The 13270-nt window shown below is 65.0% G+C and overlaps 5 protein-coding genes across 5 annotated transcripts in view; 4 read left to right on the top strand and 1 right to left on the bottom strand.

Annotated features, from left to right (window-relative positions):
* Positions 1 to 1602: 1602 nt before the first annotated feature.
* Positions 1603 to 2953, top strand: EMIHUDRAFT_441330 (hypothetical protein). The gene is made up of 4 exons (XM_005786524.1): positions 1603 to 1808; positions 1878 to 2160; positions 2199 to 2251; positions 2405 to 2953. Exons 1-4 carry the CDS (start codon positions 1629 to 1631, stop codon positions 2567 to 2569), a joined length of 681 nt encoding a protein of 226 aa, XP_005786581.1. The 5' UTR covers positions 1603 to 1628; the 3' UTR covers positions 2570 to 2953.
* A 153-nt stretch (positions 2954 to 3106) lies between these two features.
* On the top strand, positions 3107 to 3784 carry EMIHUDRAFT_228817 (hypothetical protein; the record flags this gene model as incomplete). Its single annotated transcript, XM_005786523.1, has 2 exons — positions 3107 to 3112; positions 3179 to 3784. The coding sequence occupies 2 exons, from the start codon at positions 3107 to 3109 to the stop codon at positions 3782 to 3784; spliced, it is 612 nt and encodes a 203-aa protein (XP_005786580.1).
* Positions 3785 to 4084: 300 nt separating this feature from the next.
* On the top strand, positions 4085 to 5924 carry NTD4 (putative 5'-nulceotidase; the record flags this gene model as incomplete). Its single annotated transcript, XM_005786522.1, has 4 exons — positions 4085 to 4747; positions 4815 to 5018; positions 5475 to 5549; positions 5775 to 5924. The coding sequence occupies 4 exons, from the start codon at positions 4085 to 4087 to the stop codon at positions 5922 to 5924; spliced, it is 1092 nt and encodes a 363-aa protein (XP_005786579.1).
* A 5384-nt stretch (positions 5925 to 11308) lies between these two features.
* Positions 11309 to 12176, top strand: EMIHUDRAFT_363581 (hypothetical protein; the record flags this gene model as incomplete). The annotated part of the gene is made up of 1 exon (XM_005786521.1): positions 11309 to 12176. A coding segment is annotated over one exon (540 nt), but the record flags the coding sequence as incomplete, so codon positions are not given.
* Positions 12177 to 13005: 829 nt separating this feature from the next.
* EMIHUDRAFT_111379 (hypothetical protein) overlaps positions 13006 to 13270 on the bottom strand; it is a gene marked incomplete at both ends in the record, with an annotated part of 12402 nt that continues 12137 nt past the window's right edge. The window contains one exon of the mRNA XM_005786520.1: positions 13006 to 13169. Coding sequence (XP_005786577.1) covers positions 13006 to 13169 — 164 coding nt within the window. The remainder of the gene's footprint in view (positions 13170 to 13270) is intronic.

Below are 13270 nucleotides of genomic sequence, written 5' to 3'. Positions count from 1 at the left end.
TCCCCCCCCCCCCCCCCCCCCCAGCGCTCCTCCCACTGCAATTCACCATCGACTTGCACACTTGTCTGCCGCATGTCTCGCGGAGCCCCTGCCCCTAGCGTGTGGCCTCACCTCGCCCCTCACCTTCACCTCACCTTCACCTCACCTTCACCTCACCTCACCCCGCCTCACGCCGCCTCACCCCGCCTCGCCTTCCCCCTCCCTCCCTCCCTCCAGGCAGGTGCGGACGTCTCTCTCCGCATGAAGGACGACTCGAGCGCCTTCGACTGGGCCGTGCTAGGCGCGCACTGCTGTGCCGAGACCACCCGAGATCACCCGAGACCACCCGAGACCACCCGAGATCACACGAGATCACCCAAGATCACCCGAGATCACCCGAGACCACCCGAGACCACCCGAGGCCACCCGAGATCACCCGAGATCACCCGAGACCACCCGAGATCACCCGAGGTCACCCGAGACCACCCGAGATCACCCGAGATCACCCGAGACCACCCGAGATCACCCGAGGTCACCCGAGACCACCCGAGACCACCCGAGATCACCCGAGAAGACGCTTGCGTGACATGCTGGGCGCGCACCGCTGCTTGCGGCCCGCCGCCTCCTTCTGCGACAGTGACGCCACCACGGCGCGTGGCCCGACGCAGGGGGGCACCAGCCGACCATGGAGCTGCTCGCCGGCCGCGTCGACCTCGCCGCCGTCAACCGCTTCGGCTGCGCGGCGGTGCAGTGGGCGGCGGCGGCGGGGAATGTCGAGACGCTGCGCTGGCTGCAGCGGCGCGGCGTGGACCTCGGACACGTCAACGCTGCCAACCACGGCGCGGTCGTCAAGGCTCGCCGAGGGGGGCACGGCCGCCCGCTCCTCGCCGCGCCTTTTCTTGTGACTGCCGTCCCGCCCGTCTGTGTTTAGGCCGCCTGGAAGGGGCACGACGACGCCCTGCGATGGCTGCTGCTCGCCGCCGACGGGCCGCGGCTCACAGGCCAGCTCGTGCTGAGGGACAAGGAGGGGCGGAGCGTCGACGAGATGGCGGCGATGAACGGGATGGAGGCGACTGCCCGTTGGCTCGCGCCGCTGGTGCTGCAGGCCGACGCCGAAGGTCGGCGCGTGGCGGACCCGGCCTGCGCGAGCGCAGAGGACTCGGGGGGTGAGCCGCCTGGAGGCGGAGCCACGTCGCAGTGGAGCGATGGCTGATCAACATCAGTTTTATACCCCAAGTAGCGTTGCTACATGCTAGCAGCAGACTTGGCCGGCGTCCTGCACTGCGGCTCGCACTTGGATTGATTGATTGGAAGGCGAAACACAGTCCGACCACGACTTTTTTTTTGGAGTGAAGAACAGTCAGGCTCGGACTGGACACCAACGCGGTATGGCGTATGGGTGGACGCTGGACACAGATGAGAGAGAGAGAGATTTTCAGATGATGACGACACGCACGAGCGACACACAGACGACTAAGCTCACAAGACACACAGCCAGCGGGCTGCCACACACCCTGAGTGGGCGTACACATCACTCAGGGCCACGTCCCCCCTGTCGACAGAGAATACTTCTCCAGAAAAAAGAAACACAGGGCTCGAAGCGTCAAACAGTCGTCAAACCGAGACTGGTCCTACCCGCCTTCCACCCGATGATCATGCCGCGCGACACGAGGCCGCGAGGCGACACGAAGCCGCGAGGCGCCTCTCGCGTGGGCGCCTTCCTTTTGGCCGCAGGCGTCTTCTTTGCCGGGTACTCCGCCGGCACGTGCGCGGCGGCGCACGGCGCGGCGCAGCTCGCGGCTCGGCAGCAGAGGCAGGCCATGCGCGAGGTGTTGCGAGCGCGGACCCTCCACGAAGGTGTTGGCCCGCGCCGACCCCTGACCACCACTGATTAACAGGTGGATGTCATTCGCAACGCGCAAGCCATGCGGTGGGCGTCCGACCGGGGGCCCGCTTCAGTCCCGCCGGAGAAGGTGGCGAGGCGGGCGGTGCCGCCGGCGGAGAAGGGAGGCTCGCTCGACGATGGGTGGTGGGGGTTCGGGGCGACCGGGTACGAGAAGGACGACACCAGCTTCTACGCCAACTGCACGCAGGGGTGGAACTACTTGCGCGGCGACTGCAAGATCATGCAGTCGTTTGACATTGGCGCACCGGCCGAGGGACGGCCCCACAGCCACGGCGGTCGAGCGGCGCCTCTTCACGCCTCCTGCTGTGGACAGGCATCGACGAGGGGACCTTCCAGGTCGACCTCTGGCTCAACCCGACCAACACGGTGCCGCCGCTGCACCGCCACACACGCGCCTCTGCACCGCCGCCTCTCCCTCCCTCTCCCCGCCGCCTCTCCCCGCCGCCGCCACCACCACCCCACCGCCGCCACCACCAACCCACCGCCGCCACCACCACCCCACCGCCACCCCACCCGCAGGCGCCGCTCCTCTTGAAGCCCTTCTATGCGGGCGCGCACGGCGCCTGGTCGGCGGGCTACTGGGCAAAGACGTGGGTCCTCTACCCCATTCCCGACCTCAAGCTGCCCTCCAGCATCGACAGCCCGCAGCACCAGCTCTGCGCCTTCTCCGGCATGTTTTGCTGAGAGAGGGGCTCGCCGGAAGAGGGGTGGATGCGGAATCGGCGTCGCGCAGTAGCATACTCAGCACCGCATGGGCGCCCGCTCTCGTTTGCGCGAGGCGGCGACCGGCCGTCGGAGGTCGATGATCGGCTGAGTGGACGTTGGCTCTTACGTTTGACCATGCTCTCAGGCCCCATGGTGTGTTGTGCGTGGATATGTTCATGATCCCATGTGCATGGAGTGACGCGCACGCGGGGCGGGCTGTGTCGGCGGCGGCGGGGCCCGCGCTGGGGGGCGGCGGCGCGCTTCCACCCTCTACGAGTAGAGACTGCTGTGTGCTGACTAGAAATTAGCGAGTGCAGCGAGAGCCGTTCATGAATTCTTTTCTTTCTGCTGTGTCTGTTTATCCAAAAGTTTATGTCACGGCTGCGGGCCTGGCGCCTGCCCGCTCGCCGCTGCTGCGGGCAGGCCCGCAGTGCGGGGTGGGGCTGCGCCCCTGCGCCGCTGCGGGCTGCGGGGGTGGGGACTCGACTGGGGGGTGCGTATCTCGCAGCACATGACATGACTGTGCGCGATTTAGGGCTTGCTTCAGCCCCGCTGAACGGCGGGCACGTCGCCCCATGGCGCGCGTAGCTACTGTATGACAGGGACCGCGGCCGCGGAGGCCGGCGGCGGACGGGGCTGGCGCGCAAGCGCCGGCCACCGTCGGGCCGCCGGGGATGCGCCGCGGACGGCCCTGGAATAGCAGCGATCGCGAGCGAGGCTGAGCGTGCGGACTACCCGCACGCGCAGCTGCGCGAGAACGTCGAGTTCGTCATGGACGGCCTGGAGGCTGCGACGCAGGCGGCGCGCAACCCAGCGGGGTCCAATATTCAGGTCGCCTACTCGCTGCCTCCCGAGGGGGGCAGCGGGTTCGGCGACCTGGTGTACGCCACGGTCCCTCTGGGCTCCGTGGCGACCAAGGTCGCCCGGGACTGGCTCGCCAACGAGCTCTACGAGCCGTCCCGGGGCGGCAAAATTGATGCGGCCTGCAGGGACCGAAAGGTCGCCGACCTGATCACGGCTGCCGGCGCCTCGGCGCCGGCCGACGCCGTGTTCGGCGGCAGGTTCGCGACGGGCGAGACGCCCCGCTCGACGACCTCCGCCTCCGAGGCGGACGAGGGCGACGGCGCCGGCGGCGATGGCGGGACCGGCTTCGACCTGTTCGGGCCGGACCCCACCCCCATGGAGGACCTTTGAGGCCCTCCCCAGTCTCACCTCACCTTACCTCTTCTGTGTGAGCTCTGTGTCTTGATTTGCCAACAATATACCTAAAACCTCTGTAAACACTTGGAGCACTTGGAGTGCAGTCGGCAACCTCACATCCAGGGCCGGTGAGCTGAGAAGCGCATCCAGCGGGCCGGATGATCGGTATCGGGTTACGGGCTAGAGAGCCCTAAACACGATCTCTTCACTGCTGGATGGACGCACGAGTAGCGCTTTGAGTTTGCCGAGCCTGCGCATATGGCTGTCTCCGGCTCAAACGATCGCCACAGCGCGATGCCTTCTCCGCCACCGGAGGCATGCGGCGCCTTCCTCCGCGTCGTATCCATCAACGACGTGTACAAACTCGACAACTACCCTCGCGTCGCAACGGCAGTGGCCGCTGCAAGGGCCTCCGTTGCGGTGCACCCTGGCGGCGGTGTCGCCCTGGCCTGCCTGAATGGCGACTTTCTGTCGCCATGCACCGTGACCGCGCTAGACGGCGGCAAGGCGATGGCTGACGCGCTAAATTACGCTCTTATTGACTACGCATGCTTGGGTAACAAGGAGTTTGACCTTCCTCTCCCCGGCCTCGTGCGGAGCCTGGCGCGCTTCACGCATGGGAAGGTACTCAACTCAAATGTACTCGACACGGAGCTAGCCGCGCTGCCACGATTCGACTGCGTCAGAGTCGGCGAGCGCACCGCCGTGCTCGCCGGCCTGTTGACGCCCGACCGTACAAAGTACCGTCCCACGGGATATCCCCACGCAATGCCGATGGCCGAGGCGTGCAACGAGGTGTGGAGGGAGGCCAAGGCGGCACTCGGCGCGAGCGGCGACCTTTTCCTGCCCATGACCCACCAGCCAATCAAGGATGACTGCGCGCTCGCTGCTTGCCTCGCTGAGCACCCAGAGTTGGGCGTGCGCACACCCATTCTGCTGGGCGGGCACGACCACGAGGTCACCTCCACCTCTCTTGCTCTCCTCCCCCTCCGTCCCTCACATCCGTGGCCACCGCGGCCCGCAGGTGGATGTGCGCGAGGCGGGTGGCGCGCTCATCGTCAAGGCTGGCTGCGACGCGGCGAGCATCGCCGTCGTGGACGTCTACTGGACCGCCTCGGGCGAGCAGAAGAGAGCGTGCAAGGTTATCGCGGCCAAGGAATTTGCGGAGGAGGCATTGGCGGCCACGTTTGTGCGCAGGTGGCAGGCATTCGTGCAGGAGAGCATGGAGGTGCCCCTCGCGCCGCTGCGAGCCCCCCTCTCGTCCAAGCGCGTCCGATTCGAGAGCGCAGGCCAGGTCGGCTCCTTTCTCTGCGACCTTCTCAATGATACTCTCCGCCTCCTGAAAGGCGAAAGATTTGACTGTGCGTTCCGGGTGCCCCTTCCCTGGCTTGTGGTGCGCAAGCCAATCGGTGACAAAGCGGGTCATCCCCGTCCTCTCCCCCAGGCTATTACTCAGCCAGAGCGTGCCCTCTGCTTGCGCCTGGAGGTACGCCCCGAAGTCAAAGGAGCCTCCGCCCTCTAGTGCTACCCTTGTCTGCTTCAGTTTGTCCTTGTCCAACCCCCACCTCTCTGCCCACGTCGCCACATTCCCGTCCATGTCGATCGAGGCGAAGAGCGTCTTCACCCGCGCGCGTCTCTCCCGCTGCCCCTCTCCCTGGAACAGGGCCGCCCCCATGCTGCTTAGGATTTCCTCCCTGTTGCTCAGGAATTGCTTTGTCACGCCGCTCCCCGGCCCCACCATCTGCACTCGCGCTCGCGGGTGCGCCGCAGCATCATCAAAGTCGTGGAACGGGCCAAGGGCCAGCGTCCGGAGTCGGCGTGGTAGCGCAAAAGGATCGACGTCACGGTCCGGCGGCACCGCGTATTCCCTTGACGTGCTCACTAGCCCTGCGTCCACCAGCGCCGCGCCCATATGTCCGTACCAGTACCTCACAACGACGGTCGCCCATCGCGCTCCGGCCCGTCTACTTGCCCTCCCAAGCAGCTTCTGTATCATCTCCCGCTCCGTGCCCCGATACGGCACCCCGTGCTTATCTACGGGCACCACGTTGGCCTCTGGCCTTTCGGCGTAGGCCTCTACAAGAAGATGGTGACGTCCACCATGAAAAAGATGGTGGGACCGGAGGCAGAGTAGAGGCTAGAGTATGTATGTGTAGTAGAGTCCTGCTGGTCTCCTCTTGATAGTGTCATACGTGTGGCTGGTGTGTGTCACAGCCTGACAGCACCCCGACAGCACCACCTGACAGCACCTGACAGCAACAGCCCACCGTCTGACAGCAGCAGCAGCCTGACAGCTCTGACAGCTCCGACAGCGTCTGACAGCAACACCCGACAGCTCCGACAGCACCTGACAGCTACAGAACCCCTCGCCTGTCAGACATGCACCCGACAGCACCCGACAGCACTGACAGCACCTGACAGCTGGTCTGACAGAGGCACCTGACAGTGCCTGACAGCTGCCCGACAGCCCGACAGATCACCTGACAGCACCTGACAGCCTGACAGCCAGGGCTCAGGAGAAGAGAGAGTTTATCTTTCCCGTACCTTAGTCCTTAGTTACCCCCCCGCCCCCCTAATAACATACCACCCAGTTTTCGTACACGCCTACAAACGAGACTCACACGAGTCCGGCCCGACGAGCTCCCTGCGTAAGTCTAAGTATGGGTGAATGCTACATCTGCCTCTCGGTCCAAGTGATACGCGACAATACGTGCTGCATGGGCCGATGCGCCGCCACCGTTCCTCGTCCCGCGCTCCCACTTCCGCTCAATACCCGCAAATCACGGCCTCGATCGATGTCACCGCCCCGGCGCCCACATCTTCTTGGGCAGCAGCTGGTTCGACAAGTCCTCTCCGTTTCCTAGGCAGGCGTCTTTGCCCATGCCCCAGCTCCAGACGGCGCCGTCGGCGGTGAGGGCGAGGCTGTGGCGGGCTCCCGCCGACACAGCGACGACGCGCTGGCCAGCAAAGGCTTCGATCTTCTTTGGCTGCCACTGGGTCTGCTGGTCGCCGTGGCCCAGCTGGCCGTGGCCTCCAAAGCCCCAGCTCCAGACCTCTCCGTTGGCGGCGAGGGCGAGGCTATGGAAGCCTCCAGCCGCGACAGCGACGACGCGCTGGCCAGTCAAGGCCTCGGCCTTCTTCGGCAGCAGCTGGTCCTGCGTGTCGCCGTGGCCCAGCTTGCCGGAGCCTCCAAAGCCCCAGCTCCAGACAGCGCCGTCGGCGGTGAGGGCGAGGCTGTGGTTGTCTCCTGCCGCCACAGCGATGACGCGCCGGCCCGCTAAGGCCTCGACCTTCTTGGGCAGCAGCCGGTTCTGCCAGACGCCGTGGCCCAGCTTGCCGTATTCTCCATAGCCCCAGCTCCAGACAGCGCCGTCGGCGGTGAGGGCGAGACTGTGGAAGAGTGTAGCTGACATGGCGACGACGCGCTGGCCAGTCAAGGCCTCGACCTGCTTCGGCAGCAGCTGGAGCTGCTGGTCGCCGTGGCCCGCCTTGCCAGAGGAGCCATCGCCCCAGCTCCAGAGGGCGCCGTCGGCGGTGATGGCGAGACTGTACCCGGCTGCAGCTGACACAGCGACGACGCGCAGGCCAGCAAAGGCCTCGACCTTCTTTGGCTGCCACTGGGTCTGCTGGTCGCCGTGGCCCAGCATGCCGTAGCTTCCAAAGCCCCAGCTCCAGACAGCGCCGTCGGCGGCAAGGGCGAGGCTGTGGTATGCTCCTGCCGACACGCTCACGGCGCGCTCGCCCAACGTGGAAGGGAGACGGGTCGGCGTGTTGAGCTGCGCCACGCCCTCGCCGTGCCCGAGCAGGCCTGGGTAGCTCCCCTCACTGCCGCACGACGAGAGCCGCCCCTCGCCGTCGATGAAGACGCTGTGCTGACGGCCCGCAGCCGCCCTCGCCGGCGGGTTGGACTCGCACAGCAACGCCGAATAGCACAGCCACCGCACGGGGCAGCCCTCGCCCTCTGGCTGCGCCGGCAGCTCGAAGCCGCGCTCTCGCGCCCACAAGCGGATGCCCTCCAGCGCAAGCGAGGCGTGGAAGAGCAGCGAGACGGCCGCGACGCGAGCGATGTCGGCGGGGTCGCAGTGAGAGAGGGCGCGCAAGAGGAGGTCCGTGGGGAGGTCGAGGAGGCGGATGGGCGGCGGCGTGCTCGGCGAGGGAGCGGCGGTGGAGGCGGAGGCGAGGTGCGAGCGGCGGCGCGGCGGGGTGGACATCGCGAGGAAAGAATTTAAAGGCTCACTACAAGCCCCCTTTCGGCTTTGAGCAAGTGGTACCACTGGAGAGTCCGCGTGTGACCTTGTCGCGAAGCAAGTGCCACGAAGCGCTATTTCCTGCTCTCAGCTCACCACCTCGCCTTTCCTGTCGCTCTCCTGGCCCAGGCCCATCAGTAGCAAGTCTGAGCTGTCCCAGACCGTACTTATCTCGGGTCTTCAAGCTCACACCGGCTCGTGATGCTCCGGTGTAGGGCTCGAGAGCACTCCCGGTGGCCCCGTGCCGAGCGATTGCGAGGGCTTTCCGGAGGTCATTGTCGGCGCCACCGACTGTGAAATGTCCTGTTCCACAGTTCCCATGCACCAGGTGCCTGGATGCAGTCATAATATGTAGCCTTCTCTCCCAATCTTTTGAGCACTAGCCGCAAACGGCGCTTCTTGGCACTTCATCGCGACACATCCAGGTGCCGACAAAGCGGCTTCCCAGCTCACCACCTCGCCATCTCTGTCGCTCTCCTGGCCCAGGCCCATCAGTATCAAGTCTGAGCTGTCCCATACCGTCCTTGTTTTGGATGATGAAGCCCACTCTGGCTCATACCACGGCTCTTACGGCCTCACACACGCCCGTTTCACCCACAGACACCGCCGGCACGCACTCCCACTTCACACATGCTCAAGCACAGCCCCACCAAAGCACAGCCCTGATCAGAATGGGCAAGGGCTACCACCTGGTGACCCTGGTAGCCTCTGGCTCGCCACTGCACTCGGCTCCTCTGCAGCCGTCTCGCGCTCTCGCCACGACAGCACGCCGACGGCAAGCTTTGAGGTCCGTCTGGTGGACCTGCTGTGGCCACAGCCGCCCCTCGCATGCAGCTCGCACCAGACCTCGACACTGGGCTCGCTCAGCTTGGTTGTGGCAGCGTGTGTGAAGGATGCGCGGCCAAGCCGCTGGCGCTGCTACAGCGGCGCGAGAAGCAGGCAGCGGCGCGACACCCGGTCGGTCGAGTCTGGCCGTTCTCGCGACGCCGGCCGGCGAGGGTGGCGGCCTGTGGCCGGCTGGTGGGCGGAGAGCAGCCAGGAGGACTCCAGAGTAGCCAGCAACACCAAGCAACGGGCGAGCGCACAGCGAGCGCAAACACAGCTCTGAGAAAGGGCGGGTACCCGCAGTATCGTAGTCTTTGTTAGTATCGAGGTCTCGCGAGTTTTGGGGGTTCTCGGCGCCGCGACAGCACTGCGAGCAGCGCGATGCCACGGCGCTCGGCCTGCTGAGAGAAGACCTTCCCGGACGGCAGTGACAATTTACCCGACATCAATCGTCGACGGCAAGCTCGAGAACTGCGCCTCCAAAGTCGCCCAGATTTGCCTCTCGCGGCGCGCTGAGTTAGTATCGCCGGTGCGCCAGCAGGCTCTGCTCCACAGCAGGGCATGCCCGACTGGCTCCTGCTAGCCGTGCGTCCTGGTGGCATCCATTGCCAGCCCAGGTAGCCCCAGGAGGTCGCCTCGCGCACGACGCGGCGTCGCACAGCACCGCTCAGCGTTACTACCGAGTTAGTATCGTCGACCCACAGAGACTGCTCTTCTGTAGGTGGAGCCGACAAACGCCGGCCGGGTCGGCCCCGCCGCCCCAATCGCCGCCGCCGGGGCGGCGGCGGCCTCGGCGGACCATCCGGCGCGCCGCGCGCCCGTCAGGGAGGTGTTCACCACCCCTGGCTCCTCACCCCGCCACGCCTTCGTGCGGACGCCGTGGCACCCACCTCAGGCGCCGCTCGGACTCGGTTGACGGCCACCCAAGTGCTTGGCTCGTGCCAAGCCGACCGGCAGGCGATTCCCACTCACTGCTAGGCTAATCTCGGGCTGTCCGGCGTCAGTGTGGTGCCGTGAGGGGCGCCGCCCCCAAAACTACGACTATTAGTACCGAGCGGGGGCAGTGCATTTAATTCTGTCAAAAATCCAAATCTGCTCCGTGGAGCTTATTGGGCTAGGATCATACGTCCGGGAGGCCCCCCATGCGTGCCGTAACGATCGACAGCGATCTGGCTACTCTGTTCACGTTCACACCTCGTAAACCCCCCATAACCCCGATACAGGGGGTAGTGGGCCTTTAAACAAAAGAATTTCACAACGAAAGGCTCTCGCACACGCACGATTCACACGACAGACAAGGCGCAGACGACGGCTTCCTTAGAAGCCATCGTCCTCGCCACAAGAGCCGGCGTCCTAAACAAAAGAACTCTCTCTCGGAGCACACAGGCTCGACACAGGTGCGAACTGGCGCGTGCTAGTACTATCACCGGCACACCACGAGGAAAGAATTTACGAGCGCCTCCCGAGCTGGCCCCACTTCCCGGGGAGGGGCGGCGTGGCGATCCAGTGCCGCCGCCCTCGCCCGAGGAGTTGGGCATGGGATCACCGGAGGTGGAGTCAACAGGAGCAGGCAGAGTGGGCGAGACGGCGGCGGGGCCGCGGCCAAAAAAGGCTAGGAGGGGGGGCCGGGCCCCGCATCCGTTGCCCAACCAGCGGAAAGCGAGTGGGGGGAGGACCGAGGGGATAAGAGGGCCCCTCCAGACCGAGGGGGGGAGGCCGGACGGAGAAGCCTCGAGGGGTGATGTCGAGTGAGGATGTACGTCGTGTGCGTAGGTTCCAAAAAGCAAAATTTTTTCGGGCGGGCGAGAAATCACATGAATGGCAGTCTCCCTGTCGAGCCGAGTGATGTTGGCAGGACAAATCCCCTCGCACCGTTACCAGGAGACCTCACCATTCTCCGTTTTGGGCGCTCGCAGGCTCGCTCTCACGCCGAAAGAGGCCAAACCCGCGACCACTTGCTCCGCCTGCGACGCGCAGCTCTTTGCCGACGAGGCCACGTCGACCAATCCCACCGCGCTCGGCTCGCAATGCTGCAGACAGAGGGCAACGTTGTGCTCGGCGTCGTCAAAGTTCCAGATTCTGCTCGGCACGCGACCTCTCCGAAATAAGCTGGGTTGATCAACAACGGCTATGGCCAGTCAAGTCGTTCACGAGCCAGAGGAGAGAGAGAGAGAGTGAGGAGAGATTGGTGTGTGTCGTGTTGCTCGTCCCAAAACCACCCGTCACAAAAGCGGCTCTCGAACCGGGCAACTCTCGTTTCCACTATTGGAGCACTCCAACATCAGATTTGCCTTGTGCGTCCCTTTTTGAGCCGGAAACCTATTTTCGTTTGGGTCCTGTGGGCACCCTAGCGCTAGGACCTAGGCAGGCTCCGGCGCAGGCCTGAAACTCCTCTCTGCCTCGCTGCAAGTGTAAACGGCTACGGGACCTACCAAGAAACTGACAGGGGTAGGATTAGAGCCAGGCACCAAGGTTGAGGTGCCCAACCTGACGCGCTACCCTTACGACGAGTGGAATGGACGGGGCGCCTGCATCGTCTGTCCCCCGTGCGCGGCGTGCCCGGGGTTCTTCACGTGCCCGATCCAGTGTCCGCTCTTCTTTCCGTGCACGATCTGCCTGCCATTCCTCAAGAAGCCGCCGTGCGGCCTGCCGAAGATGAACCCGTGCTGCAAGCTCACCTACCTGTGCAAGCCGGTCGAGATGGCGTGCTCCAAGCCGTGCCTCGTGATCCACACGTGCAACATCGCGTGCTGCTGCTCGCTGCCCAGCTGCCCCTCGTGCTGCGGCTTCAAGACGATCGGGCTGGACTGCAAGTGCTGCCACTGCACCTGGTCCTTCTGCCCGTCGTGCTGCCCTGCGCCGTGCTGCGCGACTGAGGCGTTCACGGAGGCGCTCCACATCACACGCTCGCCGGTCGTCTCGAGCAGCACGGGCGCACAGAAGGGCGCGGGCGCGGCTGGCGCACCCCCCGTCGAGAACGAGATGGAGCGCTAAGAGTTGTGAGCGCCGTCCGAACAGAGTATGCACCTCTCGGCGGCTGCGTGCGGTCGAGTCGCGACAAGCATGCGATCTTGCCATTCATCATCTGCCGAGAGCGGGTTTGCTTGCCTGACACCTTCCCTCTCGCTTGTGCACTCGCACAAATGATCTCCCCGAACATCCTTCCCTGATCTCGCTCGTCGTTCTCCGGTGCCATGCACGTGCCCGCTGCATCACACGTTGCATCCAGATCCAGCGCACTGGTCGCACACTGCGTCGCACGCTGGGTCCGGCTCCCATGAGGTGCCGCATGTTTTGGTATTCACACTAATATCGAGGGTGTGAAATTCGACCTTCCTCTTTTCCGCGCCCCCCCCGCAAGGCGCGCGATACACCCTGCTCGCGCGGGCGTCTATGCGCACCCCGTCATATGCGCCGTCCGAGCGTCCGGCGTTATTTATTGGCGTCGCGCAGTCGTGAGAGGGGACCCGGCTCTATGCGATTATAGTCTACACGCGCGCCGAGAGCGCGGGGACGGGCTCGTGACGGCTGGTTCCGCCGTCACGCCAACCCTGCTCCACCAGCACCACCGTCACGCCACACAGGGAGTCGGCCGGCGCGAAGCGACGACCGCCGAGCTTTAGGTCGCCGACATCCAGCCGGAGCTGCGAGTCCACACGGAGGCGTCTAGGGCGAATTCACTGGGACAGTGATTTTGCAGAGACTACCTCATTTGCTGCTCCCCCCATGAAGGGGGGTTTGTGTGGGAAGCCAAGGGAGGTTTTTGGCTTCCCACATTTGTGATGCGATTCGACCTGCTTTTGATCGGTCGAAAGCAGGGGTCGAATCGAGAGAGAGAGACGCGAGAGCCCAGGGGCGGCTCGCCTGCAGAGCCTCTCTCTCCTGCCATTCTGCTTGTCTGTTTTGTGGCCTCTTCTCTCGTCTGTCGGTGTTTTGTCCCACCCTGAGCGCATTGAACCAATGTGCTCTTCCCGCCCTGGGGTTGTGCTGTCTTCCTCCTCCGCTCCGCCGTGTGCCGGGGAGTCGATCAGGCAGTTCACTTTGGGGGCTACGGGTATCCCCCCTGGCTATACTTTGAGATTAGGCATCAAAAGTGGTTCACAGTGGAGGCGGTCGACGTCCTACGCACACCTCGCCACACCGTCACGCCCTCACCACCTCCCGCAGCAGCGCCTCGAGGATGCGGTCGGCGACGGCGTGCTCGATCTCGCGCTCCTCGAGGGCGACGCGGCTGTCGGCGTACCGCTGCAAGTCCGCCACGTCCGCCTCGCTCATCCTCCGCTGCGCCGCCTCGTCGAGGGGCATCCCTGCAGAGCATAAGGGGGGGGGTTTTATGGGGGGCCCACCACCCGGCGGGGTCGGAGAACACAAGCTTCCCCGACCCTGGTTGGCACCCCCGGCAGAACAT

This window comes from Emiliania huxleyi, assembly GCF_000372725.1.
Source record: "Emiliania huxleyi CCMP1516 chromosome Unknown EMIHUscaffold_150, whole genome shotgun sequence".
Taxonomy (NCBI): domain Eukaryota; phylum Haptophyta; order Isochrysidales; family Noelaerhabdaceae; genus Emiliania; species Emiliania huxleyi.
The sequence above is the reverse complement of the archived record's forward strand: the minus strand, read 5'-3'. Positions and strand labels throughout refer to the sequence as shown.